This window comes from Anneissia japonica, unplaced genomic scaffold, assembly GCF_011630105.1.
Source record: "Anneissia japonica isolate Jap-2015-1 unplaced genomic scaffold, ASM1163010v1 scaffold287960_len3192837_cov198, whole genome shotgun sequence".
Classification (NCBI taxonomy): Eukaryota; Metazoa; Echinodermata; class Crinoidea; order Comatulida; family Comatulidae; genus Anneissia; species Anneissia japonica.
Window position 1 is genome coordinate 2,145,146 of NW_022712725.1, and position 17,026 is coordinate 2,162,171.

At 34.0% G+C, this 17,026-nt stretch overlaps 1 protein-coding gene across 1 annotated transcript; it reads left to right on the forward strand.

Moving 5' to 3' along the window:
* Positions 1 to 2,351: 2,351 nt before the first annotated feature.
* Positions 2,352 to 10,144, forward strand: LOC117108027 (cyclin-dependent kinase 2-like). Its single transcript, XM_033249870.1, has 7 exons — positions 2,352 to 2,602; positions 4,195 to 4,272; positions 4,642 to 4,762; positions 5,962 to 6,132; positions 6,408 to 6,509; positions 7,595 to 7,798; positions 8,896 to 10,144. Exons 1-7 carry the CDS (start codon positions 2,478 to 2,480, stop codon positions 9,001 to 9,003), a joined length of 909 nt encoding a protein of 302 aa, XP_033105761.1. The 5' UTR covers positions 2,352 to 2,477; the 3' UTR covers positions 9,004 to 10,144.
* The last annotated feature ends 6,882 nt before the right edge of the window (positions 10,145 to 17,026 follow it).

A 17,026-nucleotide genomic window follows, 5' to 3' on the forward strand; every position in this document is an offset into this window, starting at 1 on the left:
ATTTTATTACCGCCATTAAAATTAAAGTATATATTTTAGAATTAACAAGAAAGCAAGGGTGAATAGGGCGAGTCCGAAGATTGAGCTATGTTGTGAAACACCCAGCCAATTGAAATTTGTTCAGGTTTCATCAGGGTTGTCATAGAGGTACTAATGATCTCACGACTTAATGTGGGCGGGCTTTTGTGAGTGGGTGTGGAGGAGGTGCAGTGGTGGATTCAAGTGTATGTGTGTGCAACTCTGTACCACTGACACTGACATCATGATGCTATAATTTAAAAACATGAAGGCTATGATTGATCTGTAAAATGCTTTGCTTAAATCTGTGAGTTTTCCTTTGTAAGTGAAATGAAATATAAGTGAAATGAAATCAAATATGCTATCGATGTTGAACGGTACCGTATTCTAAAAAAAAAAAACAAACAAAAAAAAAACAAAACAGCATAACATGTTATACTGTACTTTGCTTTTTTTAGGCCCAATATGAATACAATCGATATACACAATATTATTTCGAGTATTTTATACAATTGGAGATAACGTAAAAATCTGTATTGTAATTAAAATAATGTTTATCAATGTTTTGGAAAGGGGAGACCTTCCAGGCGATTTGTATAGGTTTAGTTACAATCATGTTTGTAAACAAAAATATGAAAGATCGAAGAATTCCTTTCAAAAGTTTGTTTGAATTAATCAACACTGCCTACAGTATTCAATTCAGAATTAATCGTCCTAAATGTAATTTTCTTTTAGTGGAGAAATAAACAAGGTGTTTGTAAAAGAGCCCCTTGAGACAGTATTTGAAAATTAGATGGTCTGAAATTAAATATAATTTTCTGCTAGGTTCCTATCGATCGAAGAAAAGTGATTATTTGCATCTCCAATATTCAGATTATTTTGCACATTCATATTTTTTCATCTGCCAAAAACCTCATATGTACGTGCTTAATAAAACAGTATTAGTTTGAGGTATATAGGCTTATGTGTAAATAGTTTATGGTATGTTTTCTTTGTTTGGTTCTTAATTATAATTTGATTACTTTGATACTTATCATTATTGATAATGGTGAGTGACTTGGTAAAATAAGTAGTAGTATTGGCTATGATAATTAATTGATTTTCAAATCCTTGGCTATTAAATGGATTATCAAAATTGAGATTTAGATCAGGTATGGTGGTAAACGAGGTGGAGGAAGGAAAATTACAAACTTTCTTTGATACACTAAAAATATAAATAAATATTGTGAACTATACATGGGTAGGCACTAAAAAAAGAGGACATTGGAAAAATCGCTGACATAATAGACACGCCAACTGGCATGGCAAAGACATCCGGTGTTGAAATTTCTAGTGTAAATCCAAATGTCTTTGAAGTAAACATATAGAAAAACAGACGAAATTGTCACAAATAAAATGGAGAAATACAGAAAAAAAATTATATTATTTTAGTTCATGAATATAATTCTATTACCTGTTTTGATATCTATATAATCAGTTTTAAATAATATTGTTATTATTGATGAGGTTGAGTCTAATCCTTTCCATATAATGAGCAGTTCATGGTGAAAATAATAAACTTGAAGAGCGGTGATTCAAAGTAAGCGATTTGGTAATACTTATTGCATCACTTCTAATTGAACCCACATTGTTAAGCTTGTATAACCCCCCCCCCATCCTTAATAAAAAGGTCAATGCTAAGCACTTGTTATAGAACATGGAGGTATAATGTCATAACTTATAGGCCACGTTAACAAGTGAATTTCACATTTATTAACCTAACCTATTCTGTTCTTGTTTTTTCTCTGTTCTTTAAATCTCCTGCATCATTTCTCCCTTTTTCTTTACATTCACCTTACCTTTTCTTTACTTGGACATCTAACCTTGTTTATTTGCACCTTAAAGTCAACTTATTATTATTATATACATGTACTGTTAAAATAGCCTAGATTTGAGGAATGAGGTTTCCAAGTTAAAAATGTGCAGAATTTACCTCAATACTTACTGGGGCATTTTTGAGTTATTATAATACCTTTCAATTAAAATGTCAAGAAGAATACATTTCCCAAGTCAAATAACAGATGTACAGTACAAATAGTGGTATCATTTCTGTGTAATTAGACCTTTAGAATTAAAGCATGCTTAGAAAAAAGGGTCTGTATATCAGCAAAGAACTACTGGTATATTAATGTTTGTATTTACGTCGGTGAGGGAAAAGTTTCTCATATCTACATAAGGATGTGTAGGCTCTCATTGGTTAATTTGTGATTAATCCTTAACGCTTCAATGATGATTAATTTCCTTCAGCAACCATATTTGGGTGGTAGAGGACCAATCATTTACGTGATAAATTACATGTGACTGAAACCCGCGGAAACACAAAACAACCCTTCCTTTTTTGTTTGACGTCTGCTCATTATTCATTGTTTACTTTTAATTTATCCTTTTATCATGGGGAAATTGTTACAGAGCAGATTCAGATGAAAAACATGGACAACTTTCAGAAGATTGAAAAAATTGGCGAAGGCACATATGGAGTGGTGTACAAGGCACGCGATAAAATATCAGGGGAAGTGGTTGCCTTGAAGAAGATAAGATTAGATACGTAAGTCTCGGGTGGGCGCCCTCGGCCGTACGCAAGGCCTCAATGGTGTGTCGGGGCGGTGTATCGGGGCAGTGTATCGAACCAGGCACAGGCCTAGCCTAGGCCTAGGGCCTAGGAATCTCCGGGCCTAATAATACTAGCCTAGGCTTGACTTCACAAGGCAGTTACCACACATATTTTTATAAGCTAGGTTTGTTTAGTTTCAGCCTAACCTAGGGCTAGAGAGTAGGCTATTCCCTCTTTTGCCACATTGTAATTTAATTCCTCCACTCTCTCTTTCTTTACTGCTGAGTGTGGGAAAGAGAGGTGGGGCCTGGCCTAGCCTAGGCCTACGCGTGAAGGACATGAAAGATGAGGAGAAAAAAGAGGGTAGGATTTTGTTGTCAGTTCAATGAAAATAATATTAAACAAGGAGGTGAAATTTGTGAAAACAATTTTGAAATTTTCCCAAAAATCAAAAGTTGTTGCTGTAGGCCTAGCCTAGGAGGCCTAGTGCAAGGGTGGTAAATTCAAATTGATCAGAGGGCCAGAGATTTTTGATTCAAGTTCGTGGGCCGCACCCAAACTTTGATGTTTCAGTGCACTTCCAAAAACCTTCATATACTGTTTTATGGCCACTTTATGCTCAGTTTTACTATTAAGTTTTACAGATGATCGGCTGCAAAAAACAAGGTGTTTTTTAGCCAAAAATGGTTAACGGGCTGCACACGTAGGGTTTGTAATTCATTTTTGCGGGCCGCAACAATAACCTATGCAAACATTTATTCAAAAAAAAAGTCATTCAAAAGACATTAGTACTGTCCTAAAACTGCAGTTGGGCAATAATTACATGACCAACCCTGAAATCCACCAATTGTACCTTTTTACATATTTGTCCTTGTAGTCAGGATTAATAATAATGTAACATGATTAATGGTTAATTAATTTAATTAAAAGCCATATATTAGACAATTAATCAAAGTATGCGAGTGAGTGTGTGTTGAATAATTGTACTGTAAATGATTTTGCAACTATTTTAAATGCAAAAGAGGAAAGAGCATCAGTGCCCACCTGCTTCCTGAGAAGTTATTCATCATGTTTACCACATGGTTTATTTTTATGATGGGGTCTGGTGGGCAAGGGGCACTGAAATTTTGATAGGTAGCGTATTCAGAACACACAACAATCGGGCAACAATTATATGACCAACGACCCTGGAAGCCTCAAGTCGTCAAACTTTGTGCAGAGTTAACTGGGTTGAGCGATTGTGCATCAATTATGATATACCGTCCTGATTAGTGGTTAAATAACTTAATTAAAAAACATATTTCAAAAAATCATTTAAGTATGTGGTGAGTGTTAAGTAATTATATGTTTTATATAAATTGGCAAATGTTTTAAATTTTGGAGAAGAAACAACATAAGCACTCACCCACTTCCTGAGAAGTCATTCTTCACATTTGGTTTATTTTACGATATGGTCAGTAGCATAGGCATTTAGGCCCTAGAAAGGCTAATTATGGTATTGAAAAGACTTAGCGGTTATTAAATTGGCCTAGTATAGCTAACCCTACATTATGTTCCTCTTATATTTTATTGATTTCTATTTCCAGAGAGTCAGAAGGTGTTCCTAGTACAGCCATTCGAGAAATAGCATTACTGAAGGAGCTTAATCATGATAACATTGTCCGGTAAATTTTATTTTTAATACTATATTCCCTTCAACAGGCATCAGTAATGATATACCATCTATCCAGTAGTCATAAAAATATGAATGAGAAACAATGTAACTAATAATTATAAGTGAAGAGAGACTAACATTAATGAACTAATGTGTCCAGCATCGTGCATACAATAAACAACACACTGACAATCATGGTACTTGGTTGGAATCCCAAACCCTTATCACCAAATTTACACTTTGCAGTGTGCTTTATTAACATGACATTCTTTTTCATTGTAATATAATAATAATGATTGTCAACTTATATAGTGCATAATGTAAAATACCTCTATGCGCCCTAAATTATTAAAAGTTTCACCGTGTCCTTTTTCTATAGACTGCTTGATGTTATCCACAATGAGAAGAAATTGTATTTAGTGTTTGAATTTCTCAACCAAGACCTGAAAAAGTACATGGATTCAGCACCACCATCAGGATTACCACTCTCTTTAGTCAAGGTAGGGTTTGATATTGAGGTACAAAGGCAAAGGATTGCTATTTAGTGAATATACCGATCTATGCCACAATCCTTCCACAAATGCATGTACACCTACACAAAGGAAGTTATTGGTCATTCCACTGATGGACATTCCCTGCCTATTTTTGTTAGTGACAATTTTTTTTTGGTGCTAAATTTCTTCTGGTTCTATTTAAAATCTGTCCAAAAGTGTTAAACTACAACTGTTGATAAATGTATGTATGCCAAAACTAAAAGTACCTGTAATTATTTAAAAATTAATACACAAATTGTTAAATTTCCCTCTGACCCCCCTCCCCCACTGTCTATCCTTCTCTGCAGATGTTGTTAATTGAGTTAACTGCTAGCTTTGAGATACAATATCAGCCTGAATTATGCTTGGCACTTATCAATTTTTAAGCCTAAAACGTTAGAGCGCCACCAACCTTCAGACAGTTTGATTGAATGCATTAAAGATCTTGGAACATGGTATTTTCTGTAGAGGGTGCTCTCGACTCGGTTTCAGACGCGAATCTTCGTTAGTTTCCGGTAGCCGCTTTGTGAAAACGTCAGAAGAGGAACGAAGTTTCTTCGCGCGAATCACAATCGTTGTTTGTACATGGTAGAGTGAAGCTTGTATGGAAAAAGAACAATAAAATTCCGAAACGATGTGTTGTTATGGGATGCAGCAATGTAATCAAAGACGGCATAAGCTTGCACGTTTTTCCCAAAGACCCATTACAGGACTTGATGATGATCTCGAAATAGAATTAATCACCATGACATACAGCCATATAACCACTGCTATCCAGTACAAAATACAAATACATTAATCAATAGTTGAAAATGCATCCTTTCAGTACAAATACTACAAATGAATTTATTCTAACAAAATTCAAAATAATAAATAAATAAAATATACATAAACCAAAACATAATGAGTTACAATGTAGAGAGGAGACATGTCTCTGAACATTGTAAGGAATTCCCTTTCTTCATTATTCCATTTCTTCAAATTTTGTTCCAAAATGTATTTAAACTTGATCCAGTTACCGACACCACTTATGAACATGCATTCTCGTTTCTTAACTTATGAAATGTATTGAAGCATGTATGATCCATGTTGAAAAATATTCACCTTGTTTGATAAATTTTTTTATGCATTTTTGTATGATAAACAATTGTATGTATTTCTTTCAGAGTTATCTACATCAGTTGTTAAAAGGAGTTGCTTGCTGTCATTCTCATAGAGTCCTACATCGTGATCTGAAACCACAAAATCTGCTGATTGACAAAACTGGTGCAATTAAGTTAGCAGATTTTGGGCTGGCAAGAGCATTTGGACTGCCTGTTAGAACGTACACCCATGAGGTTAGCTTTGCAATGTAATTGAAAACATGGATTAAAGCTGTTTGTTGGATAGTGGCTCCAATTCCAAAGATCTACATTAAAGTTCTGCAAACATCAGTTTTCCTCACACCCAAGCTTTCTGAAAAGACTTCCTTTATTGACAATGATATATATCTATCATGTAATTAGCAAGTACTTGCTTTCAAATATGAATTTAATTTAAAGAGTTGACTTTTCATATAGGAGCTATAAACACTCTGTTTTAACTCCTACTTACATGATGATTTTTATTTCAGGTAGTAACTCTGTGGTATCGAGCTCCTGAGATTCTGTTAGGCTGCCGTTTATATGACATGCCTGTTGATATTTGGAGTCTCGGTTGCATATTTGTTGAAATGGTATGTCTATAAATCTACAGCTGACAGTATATCCAAAGAGTATAGAATGAAAAGAGGTCCAACTGTCAAGGTTCCATTGAAACATAATCTTGAAAAGTACGACTACAAACTAGAGGGCGTCCCTTAAAAGAGATGTTATACATGTAAAAGTCCTTTGTGTACTGCATCTATAGAACGCATTTTTGAATTTTGGACTATTCAAATTCTGATAGGGCACTTCTCCCCTACAGTGTATCTTGGGGTAATATTAATATTTTTTTGTTTCAAAGCATGGTTGCAAAATAAGGATAGTCAGACCTCTTGCAATTCCATACTCTTTTGGTTTATGTTTTCATTCAATACGTATGTTACTACTTAGCAAAAGATTAGTATTACAATAGAAATTACGAATCTTGAATTTACTTTTATGAACTTTCTATTTAACAATGCCAGTACTGTACGTCATGGTTTCTGCTGTACTGATATTTAACCCTCTTTTATGCTCCTTTACAAAAAGAAATAAAAATGTAGAACTGCTAATTAAAAAGGATCAAATAATTTACTTCTAATGAGACACAAATCAAAACAATTCTATTTTTGCAGATTTATGAAAATCCTTAAATCGGCTATTTCTATAGCTAAGCCTCATAAGTGTACTTAGGAGCGGTTTGGTGCAGCGGTTGCGGCTCTGCTTCTTAAAATTGAGGTTGTAAGTTCAATCCCTCGCTGTGCCTTTGCTTGTGTCCTTAAGCAAGGCACTTTACCTACAGTAGTCTCTATCCACCCAGGTGTACAAGTGGGTTCCCAGTAGGCTCAACCACAAATGCGCTGATTACAACTGCAACATTATGGAATTCTCCCCAAGGAACTGATTATGTGTTCCATATGTGATTGATCCAATGACCGGGGCTAATAATGTGAAATTTCGTATTATTATTATTATTATTATTATTATTATTATTATTATTATTATTATTATTATTATTGTTATTGTTATTGTTATTATTATTATTATTATTATTATTATTATTATTATTATTTATTACCATTATTATTATTGCATCTACTTGACTAATACTCCTGCATTTCTTTTTCCTGAATAACAGTTGACTCGCCGTGCATTGTTTCCAGGTGATTCTGAGATTGACCAGTTGTTTAGGATTTTCAGAACACTTGGCACACCTGATGATAATACTTGGCCAGGTGTTACTAAATTACCTGATTTTAAATCAACCTTCCCAAAATGGAATGCACAAGATATAAACAAGATTGTTCCTACCTTAGATAAAGATGGCAAGAATTTACTTTCAGTAAGTAATCATTTCATATTTTTAGTGGCTCTCACACACTGGTATATTCTAAGAGGACACCTTTATTTTGTGGCATATGTACCGGACTATTGCCAGTTCTCATAACTTAAGATACCCTGAAAAGTGCCTTTACAATCAGCCCTTGGTATCTTACATGAAGTACCCTGTACATAAGACAACCTATTACATATATTGTGAGAAACTAAAAAAAACTAAAGCTTTCTTTGAACCCTACAAAAAGAATATTCAATGAAAACATCAAAGGTTATATTGTTAGAATTGATAGTGTTTTTGTGTTACTTCCCTACCAACCTGCATGTGCGGGCTATTGGGGCCTAGTTTACCAGGGTCACCTTTTTACCATGCCTTTCGTGTAGTGAAAGTCATGCTCCGGAGGAAAATTTTTATAATTTTCAGATTTTTCTAAGACAGAGAAAGGGTCTTTTAAAGAAAAACTTGGGAATGGCTAATAAATACAGATTTTTGAATATTTAAAAACTGGGGTTGGGGGGATACGGAAATGGTGGTTACTGTAATTATAGATTTACAAAAAAAAAAAGAAAAAAGAGAAAAATTAAAGCCAGTACCAAAACAGCAGTATGGGGATACAACTGCTGTTATTGCTGTTAAGCCAGTTATTAAGAGGGGCCTGCTATACCAATGCACTAGCGAAAACTAACTGATATGGAAAATACAGTGAACAAAACAATAATAGTATTCATGAGTGACCTCTGACTATGGGATGATGATAACACTATTACTTGGTGAGTGATTGCGTTTAGGCCTAATGATGTGCCAATGCAGTTTAGCTTCTACCTGTGCTTTGTAGCAAGAACAAGTGCACCCTCTATAGTTGTTTACATGATTTTAGTAGTTGGGTTCAAAACCAAATTATAAATTAATGTTGAATCATAATTGGTAAAATAAATCTCTAAGTTGTCAACATATTGTCCATTTTTTCACTAAATTCTTTGATTACAGTTATTGGATTTACATGTAATAATAATAATAATAATAATAATAATATTGATTCTCATGTAATGACAACAATTTGGTTTTTTTTTTTCTATAAATAATCCAACTATATTTATTTATAGCAAATGTTGTGCTTCGTGCCTGAGCGTAGGATTACAGCAAAGTCGGCATTGAACCACCCTTTCTTCCATGACGTCACCAAAACAGTTCCACAACACATCAGTAGCTGATTGGACATGTACAGATGTGGTTGGTGTGAGAAACACAGCAGTTTCAGTTTTAACTTCTTTAACTCATTCCCATAGTACATAAGGTTTGCTCTGTAATGAATTACAAAAATGACTTCTAGTCTAAGAGAATAGGCATATTAACACCTGTCCAAAAGATTATGCCTTTGTACACCTGTCCTGTGAGTAGACATTTTCATACTTTGCATCTAGGTCTATTCACACATCTATGTGAATAGATCTACAGTATTTACACTTATCTTTGTGAGTACCGGTAGGTCTATTCATTCCTATCCAGGAAAGTAGGCCTATTGACACCTCTCCAGGAGAATAAGCTTATTCACCCCTGTCCATGCGAGTGGAAATTTTCCCACATGCTTCATTCAGGCCTATTTTGGCCTATCTATATGAGTCGGCCTATTCACGCATGTCCAGGAGAGTAGCCCTATTATCAGCTGTCCTTGGGAAAGAGTCTATTCACATCTGTTGTGCAAATTCGCCTACTTTCATCCATCTGGAAGAGTAGGCCAATTCACAGCTGTCTAAAAGATCAGACCTATTCATACCTCTGTAATGTTAGACCAATTTTCATCAGTTCAAATTTGCATTGAGAGTCAAATGTTTCTTGTCGTAGGTGATTCAAGATGCTTGCATTTTTAACAAGCATAGCAGGATGAACATAGTCTCACAAACAGAATGCATGAACCAAATTCTACAGTACCTACCTTATGTACAATTATTTTGAAACTCATATCTGTAAGAGTACTAGGGTTCCATCATTCCAAGTTCCTTCTAATGTTTAAAGTTATATTTACATTTGACTAAAACAGTTAATACTGTACTTTTATAAACTTTATTTTATGATTGAGCTTCAAATCTTACTTTACTATGCAATTTCATCTGCTCTAAAAGTGCCTTGTAGAAACTTCAGAACTATACATTGAAAATATATTATTTTGACTATTAAGATAAATTATGTTAGGTAGGTTTAGCAGTAGACTGGAATAGGAGATAATATTGGATGTCACAATAATAGAACTACCATACTCTGTAATTTTTTAACTCATGTCCCAGAGATATACTTTTCAACTTTAACAGTTTAAATGTATAGTGTATAAATAAATTCAATGATTTTGAAATTTGATATAACTTTGAACATCATTCATTCCAAGTGCCTTTTAATGTTTGAACTAAATAGTGAAATCATATTTTTGTGTTACATTAAAAAAGTTAAGAGTGCAACCTAAACATTCAGAGTGGCAACCACAGCTACCAAAGTGTACTTGCATGGTTGCGGTCGCCAAATCATGCCACCGGTGTACTTGTAGTTACGTGCACAGCTACCCATACCACACGTACACAGCCATATTTGCCACAAGTATACTTGAAGTGGAGCAAGAAAACTACAAATAATGTTCCTGGGGGAAGCAAGTAGCTGCATGCACCATCACGAGTGCTGGTATGCAAACTGTTTAATATAAAATTATTAATCTTTTCTTTACTACATTTATTATTAATTTATGCTGTATGTTATGTTAAATACTTTAAATTCAGTGATATAGCTGGGTGAACATTACTGGTTTCAATTTTTATGTTTATTATTCTGTTTGTTTATCTTGTAGAAAGATGTTTTATTGTGTTGCATGATATTTCAGTTAAGGTTATCTGCACATTTTGTGATTTGTGGCTTACATATGAAGTGATGTATCTGACATTCTTTATGTGAACTACCAACTCCATTTTCCATTTTTTTCAAAAGGATTGTGGAGGTCTTCTGCTGCAGAAAAATAAACCAAATGTTCCGTGTTTCTAATGTTTGTAAATATCAATGTTTTAATAGTGCATTTTTATGATGTTGACTAATGGTTAGATTTTCTTATATACTGTAATACTTTAATGATTTATATTATATTTATTCAACAGTGTTAACGGCTAACTCCCTTCAATATCATATATATATATATATATATATATATATATATATAATTAACTGTGTAATTAGTAATTTAATTAACCACTATTTTAACTAAATCAGCCAAGCCATTGATATATAACAAGACTTTTTCTTTTAGTTTTACACGATATTATTAAGTTTACTGTTATTTTAGGTAGAAATGACAACAAAGAAATTGAATAAATTGTATTTGTATTTAGGTGTATTATCCTTGATTATTTTATTATCTGTTTATGTTTAACTATTTATTCAGTCATTCATGTATTTGAAATAGTAACATCTGTGTATTATCTTGGAATCTTTAGACAGGATGCATCTAGGCTGATGTGTTTTTCTAAAATATTTACTTGATCCTGGACGTGCAAGAGGCTTTGATGACTTTTAATTACTTCCTCATACCCCTTCTTTAATCTAGGTTTTGACTCGCTTCATCTATCTTATTTGGATAAATGCTGGTTCCTTAAGTCTCAGTTTATTTTTTGCGTTTACCTCAGATCAGCACTATACTTGGCCCCAGTTTCTTTGTTGTTTTTGATTTTTTTTCTTTCTTGTTGATAAGCTGCTGTATCATTTAATTATTATCTCAGGGATGTACAGTTTGATTTTTTTTTAATTCATCAAATGCTCTGTTGAAAAAGAGTCTAGGCCTACATTTGTTAGAAATAGTTCCATTAATTCTCACAGGCTCATCTTCAATTTTTGTTGAGTTTTGTTACTCAAATTTTTAAAAATATTTCTGTTGTTTTTATCTTGCAGCTTTGTTTACTTCTTTGCAGTTGTTTTTATATTGTTAATGAGTACCATTACTCTCCAAAGCTATGAATAGAAGATCTTTATGAAGATGAGCTATTTTAAGTCGGTAAATATAGACATCTGGCATTTTTAATAGCCAAATCAACAGCCATAAGACGTACGTATACATAGTAAACAGTGTTCTTCATTGTGTCCTGTCCTAATGGACGTTGACTATTATTGCCCTGGGCTCACGATTAGCTGCAGACCTGATTATGTCGACAGTTAAGAGGTCCACGTTTAAGAGATCCACGTCTTTCGCCATCATTTGAACAGACTGGGAGACGTCTCCCTCTGCTTTATTTCCAAAACTTCTTTCCTTATAATGTTGGTAACACTACTAGATATTAATAATGTGCGGTGCGTGTTTGGTGGCAATTACCACATCATTTATTTCCTTGCGTGGAAGTCCGGTTAAAAAAAAAAACATAACCTTCGTGAGAGATAACACCTGTACAAATGTACATAACATCTTCAGAGCAGGAATTAACATTAGTTTGTCATAATTTCCAAGTACAGTACAGCAATCTACTTCACACGTTGGTGGCGCCACACAACAACTGGACTGAAGTCGGTAGCAACAACTAAGCAACAATCAAACCGGTTCTACTTAAAAGAAATTGTTCCAACATTTAAACAATTTGGTGGCTAGTTGATTCTTAATCAAACCGAAAGCAGTAATAGCTAGCACCTCTAACAGCTCACACTTACACACGTTAGAAAAACGAACGTCTAGAATATTAAGGGAAAGTCATTCCATTATTGTTGGACATTCCTGGGGAAGAATTTGTTTGCGTAAATGCTTGTCTTGATCAAAGATCGTCGGTTTTTAGGAATGATTATGTACTTATGTGGCGAAAAGAGAAGGTTGACGATGAGGACACCAGACGATTTCACACAAAACTGGAATAACGATATCTAGACAACGCGATCGCTGACCTCTAAACCATAATCTTATTAAATAAATTATTTATAATGAATTACAAAACAAAAAAACATAGTAGGTATTATGGTCATTAACCAACACTGTACTTTGTTGAAGTTCACAAGAAATTGTGTAACTCGTGGTAGCTGTGTTTTTCTGGACTGCTTCGTCACAGTCTGTGAAACATGTTGTTAACATTCATTAAAGACGCTAGTTGTCAACGCCTTAAAGTATCGGTTTAGATAGCATTTAACTTTAAAAAGTTTTGCAGTTGAGTGACCTGTAACTGTATGTCAGTCAGATTTTAAATAAACCACAATTTTTAGTTGACAATAAATAAATCGTCCATAGTTTTTTCCTATGCATCAGTTTCTTTCACTCATTCGACTTAATCTATGAGTGACCTAACCAAAATAAGGAAAGCTTGATTGGTCCGTAGTGAATATCCTCTTTTAATAATGAGGGAGACCTTAACTAATTAGGAAAAGAAAAAAAAAACCATGTTAAGACCATGCCCAAAAAAACTGGCGAATAAAGCATATGTTTGAGATTTGTGTGTAGTAGTGTCAGATTGATGTTAGATAATGTCCAGTGTACTGTATTTGATGGTCACTTGGTCACTTGTGCAAAATGTAATGGCAAGATATACACTGTAATAACTTCAAGCTTATATAAATGTAAAATAAAATATTTGATCAGAATATATATATAAGCCTAGCCCTTTAACGAAAAGTTCTTTTATTTAGTTGTGTGAAAAAAATTGTCTCTGGCGGCGGGATTCGAACCTGCAACCTCTTGCTATCGAGCCGAGAATCATACCCATTTGACTGCGGAGACCTATTAGGATATACTCAGTTCGAACTCCCATGGACACTTTCTGTCATGCAACATAACTTTCTCGTACTAGTACTGGTATGATTGAACATAATTAATATACATGGACAGGGGGACATGGTAAACACTTTACGATGAGGAGAGATAAAAATAATGTTATCTTATTTATCACTCTTGTGTATTCTTGCAAGAGTGCAATAACTCACTTGAGACGGGGGTTGATAATTAAACTGACAGGAGTATATTAAATTTATATTATTAGATGTAAAGCACACTAGTGTATTACACATTACAGTGGGCTCCCGTGTAGGTGATAATTGAATAATGAAATATGTCTCAAATAAAAGAATTGACCGAAAATGTTGTAACCGAAATATTGACCATTACATGCGTGTTGCGCATGCTCTATTATTTCCGCGTGTAGTTAGCATTGATAAGTACAGTCCGAGTGGCTGTTGAGTAACCAGTTAAATGCCTTTATTAATCAGCACCTGAACCGTTTAAAAGATTATGTTATTATTTTCACTTCGTGGTTAGTGTTGACGTAATAATCGCTGTAAATATAGAATGAAATTGATGTGCTTTTGCCTCATTGCCAATCGCCACCTGACATCTCCAATACAGAATATTAATACAAAAGCTAGAAAAGGTGTTTAGGCCTATCAAATTTACTTCAGAATAGCCACACTGAAATACAGTATATGGATATCAAGTCTCACTACTCATATTGCAGAATATTTTTTTTTTTTTTTTTTTTTCCCTGAAAACACTATTATTTGTCGGAATTATCAATTTGCTTCTGATTATGCGCACAAGCCCTCGCGTCCATTATAAAAAACATCATTAAGCTTAGCTTAGTGGTTGAAAGCATGGACCTTGGATAATTAATAGTAATGATTAGTCGTGTTGGCTGTCCCACGAGAGAGTTTGAGGCAGCGCACCGCCTCAGTGCTAGTTGATCACCTATGGTAACAAGATATAACGCGCCGCAGGAAACAAGGCGACTCTCTTGCCAATGCTATTCTAGCGTATCATCAAATTGTATCCACCTTTATTGGAACACCTTGGTACGTAGACCTACGCATTTAATCATGATAAATTTTACGCGCAAGATATTTTCTCTATAAATAAACCATCAAAATTAATCTCGTTCGTCGCTCCAAGAACACAAGAAAATACAACACTGACATGTTATTGCTTATAAAATTTAATGAGAAAAATAATACTACTAATTATTACTTGGTACGTGATTAGCTTCTCTGTATTTATCAACCAAGAACATTTTAAATTGATGAGTACTTTTATTAAATAAATATAGGTAAGAAATTATTCAATGAAATAATGAAACGTAAAGACTTATTCTGATCGAAATATATACGCTGTGTCGATTATACTAGTATGTTAATTTGAAATCAATATTGTCTTAAGTAAAACACGAAACAGAATCTCCATTTATTTATGGAACAACATTCACTCACTAATTATATAATGGATACTTTTTATCTGCTTTTATAAACCGAATACACGACTCAATCACGCTATAGAGACTTATCACCATTCGTCATAGCATATTAAGTATTAATATTGGCTTACCGAATTATATTTTCGTAAGGAATTGATAAATGAACGCGCATGCTATATACAATGCGTGCAGAACACATAAAGTAAGAGGTCCGTGGATCGGGTAAGAGAAAACAAACACAACTGGTTCGAAATAATAATCGAAATTTAAAGTAACAATGAACGCCGCTGCATATTGCCATGAAATCGAATAAACGATGTACATTTGTAAACTCGTGGAATAAGTTTGATTTGCGATCGATTGTTGTATTATTTAAAGGGTAGAACCATTAAATGAAGCAATACAACTATTTGTCACGTGTGTTTCTGTTGACATTTGTCATTAACTCTATCTGTCCTTTATTGTAATTTGATTTTGGTTGATTCTAACCCACGTTTCTTGCCTAATTCTTTCGACTTTCTGGAAACATCACGTGTTGAATAGGACGTGGTTAATCTAATTATGAATTTAGAGTCCATACTTCGTTGAATCATACTTAAATGCTTGTCAAACTGTTCGATGCATTCTTTTAAACTATTTGTCAACTGTATTCAAAAATGCAAATTGCAATTTGTACAGACGAAAGATACTCAATGCCTTGTCATACGCGCTGCACTATTTATTATTATGTCACTGGCGGAAGGATATATACCTATATTTATTCTATCATTGTAGTTATTTTGACGACATAATACAGTACAGTACTCAATGAAGACATTTCGTTACACTCATATTTTCTTAACTGGATTTTCGTCAATGATTACATTGATAAGCAACAAGCCTAATTTAAAAAAAATATATTTCCAATATAGTTAAGGTTTGCCTATTTTACAGGGCTAAACCAATGAGCTTATATATATTTTGGTTGTTATAACCACTGCAATTTACAACTGGAATACCCGAATTAAGAACGTAAGACACTACAAAAAAAAGAAAACTCTGAAATAATATTAGGCTATTTGTGCGTATACGCTGATCCGCGTAGGCCTATCGACTCTTCTATGTCTGCTAGAAAATACAACAAAAGCTGTGTTCACATCGAATCCGATGGGATCGGAAAGTCTATCGAACGGATCAGAAAATATAACCAGTGTGTAATAGGGACGATAGCGTTCAGCGTATACGATACGCAGTGTGAATTTCGGTTCGGATCCGATGTGAATGCAGCTCCGTGTTCGGGCGTACAAGTCGAGTCCTCATGCAGCTTGTTAGCTATATTCACGGCAGCAAGAACCTATTGTAAAACCCTCTCAGAATTATTCATACCGATGAAAGTTTAGCTTTAGTAATATTTCTTTCTGTATCGTTATTGACAGAAGATGACACATTTTGCCTGCGATTGTATAGGTTTATTGAGGCCGATCTGTCTGATATTAAGACGCCACTCTGATGACTTTTCAACTTTGCTGCGAAGAAGGTCGACTTATACGCGTGAATGTACGATATCAAGCATCTATCTGTTAGCGAATTTCGATGCAAACTATACATCATTATTGATATTTAACCGACTTTTCCCTAAACAATTAGTTACTCTGTGGACACTTTGATCTTTACAATATTTTATTTTCAAACAAGTGTCTCATATCATTATTGCATAACTACAATACTCAACTTTTTTCCGTTGATATTAAAACTTAAATGTGCTATTTTATATCTATTTCTAAGAAAAGTGTAGTTTTCAAAAAAATATATATAGTGAATTTCAGATATTCCAAATTAATTTAACAGTGATGCTAATTGAAATCTGGCCAATTATCGGCGACGTTTCACCAAGCAGTAGATTTCACGAAACTTGCATGAAAACGGTGGAAATAAACGTAGTGTATTGTTGTTTTTTATTGACGAGTAGACGTTGAGGTTGGTTAATGTTGCCAATGTGAATGTTAACTTTGCATCGGTCAATAATCCTCCGTTTCCCCAACTTCTTGACGGAATGATTTCATATGTGCTTTCGCTGATG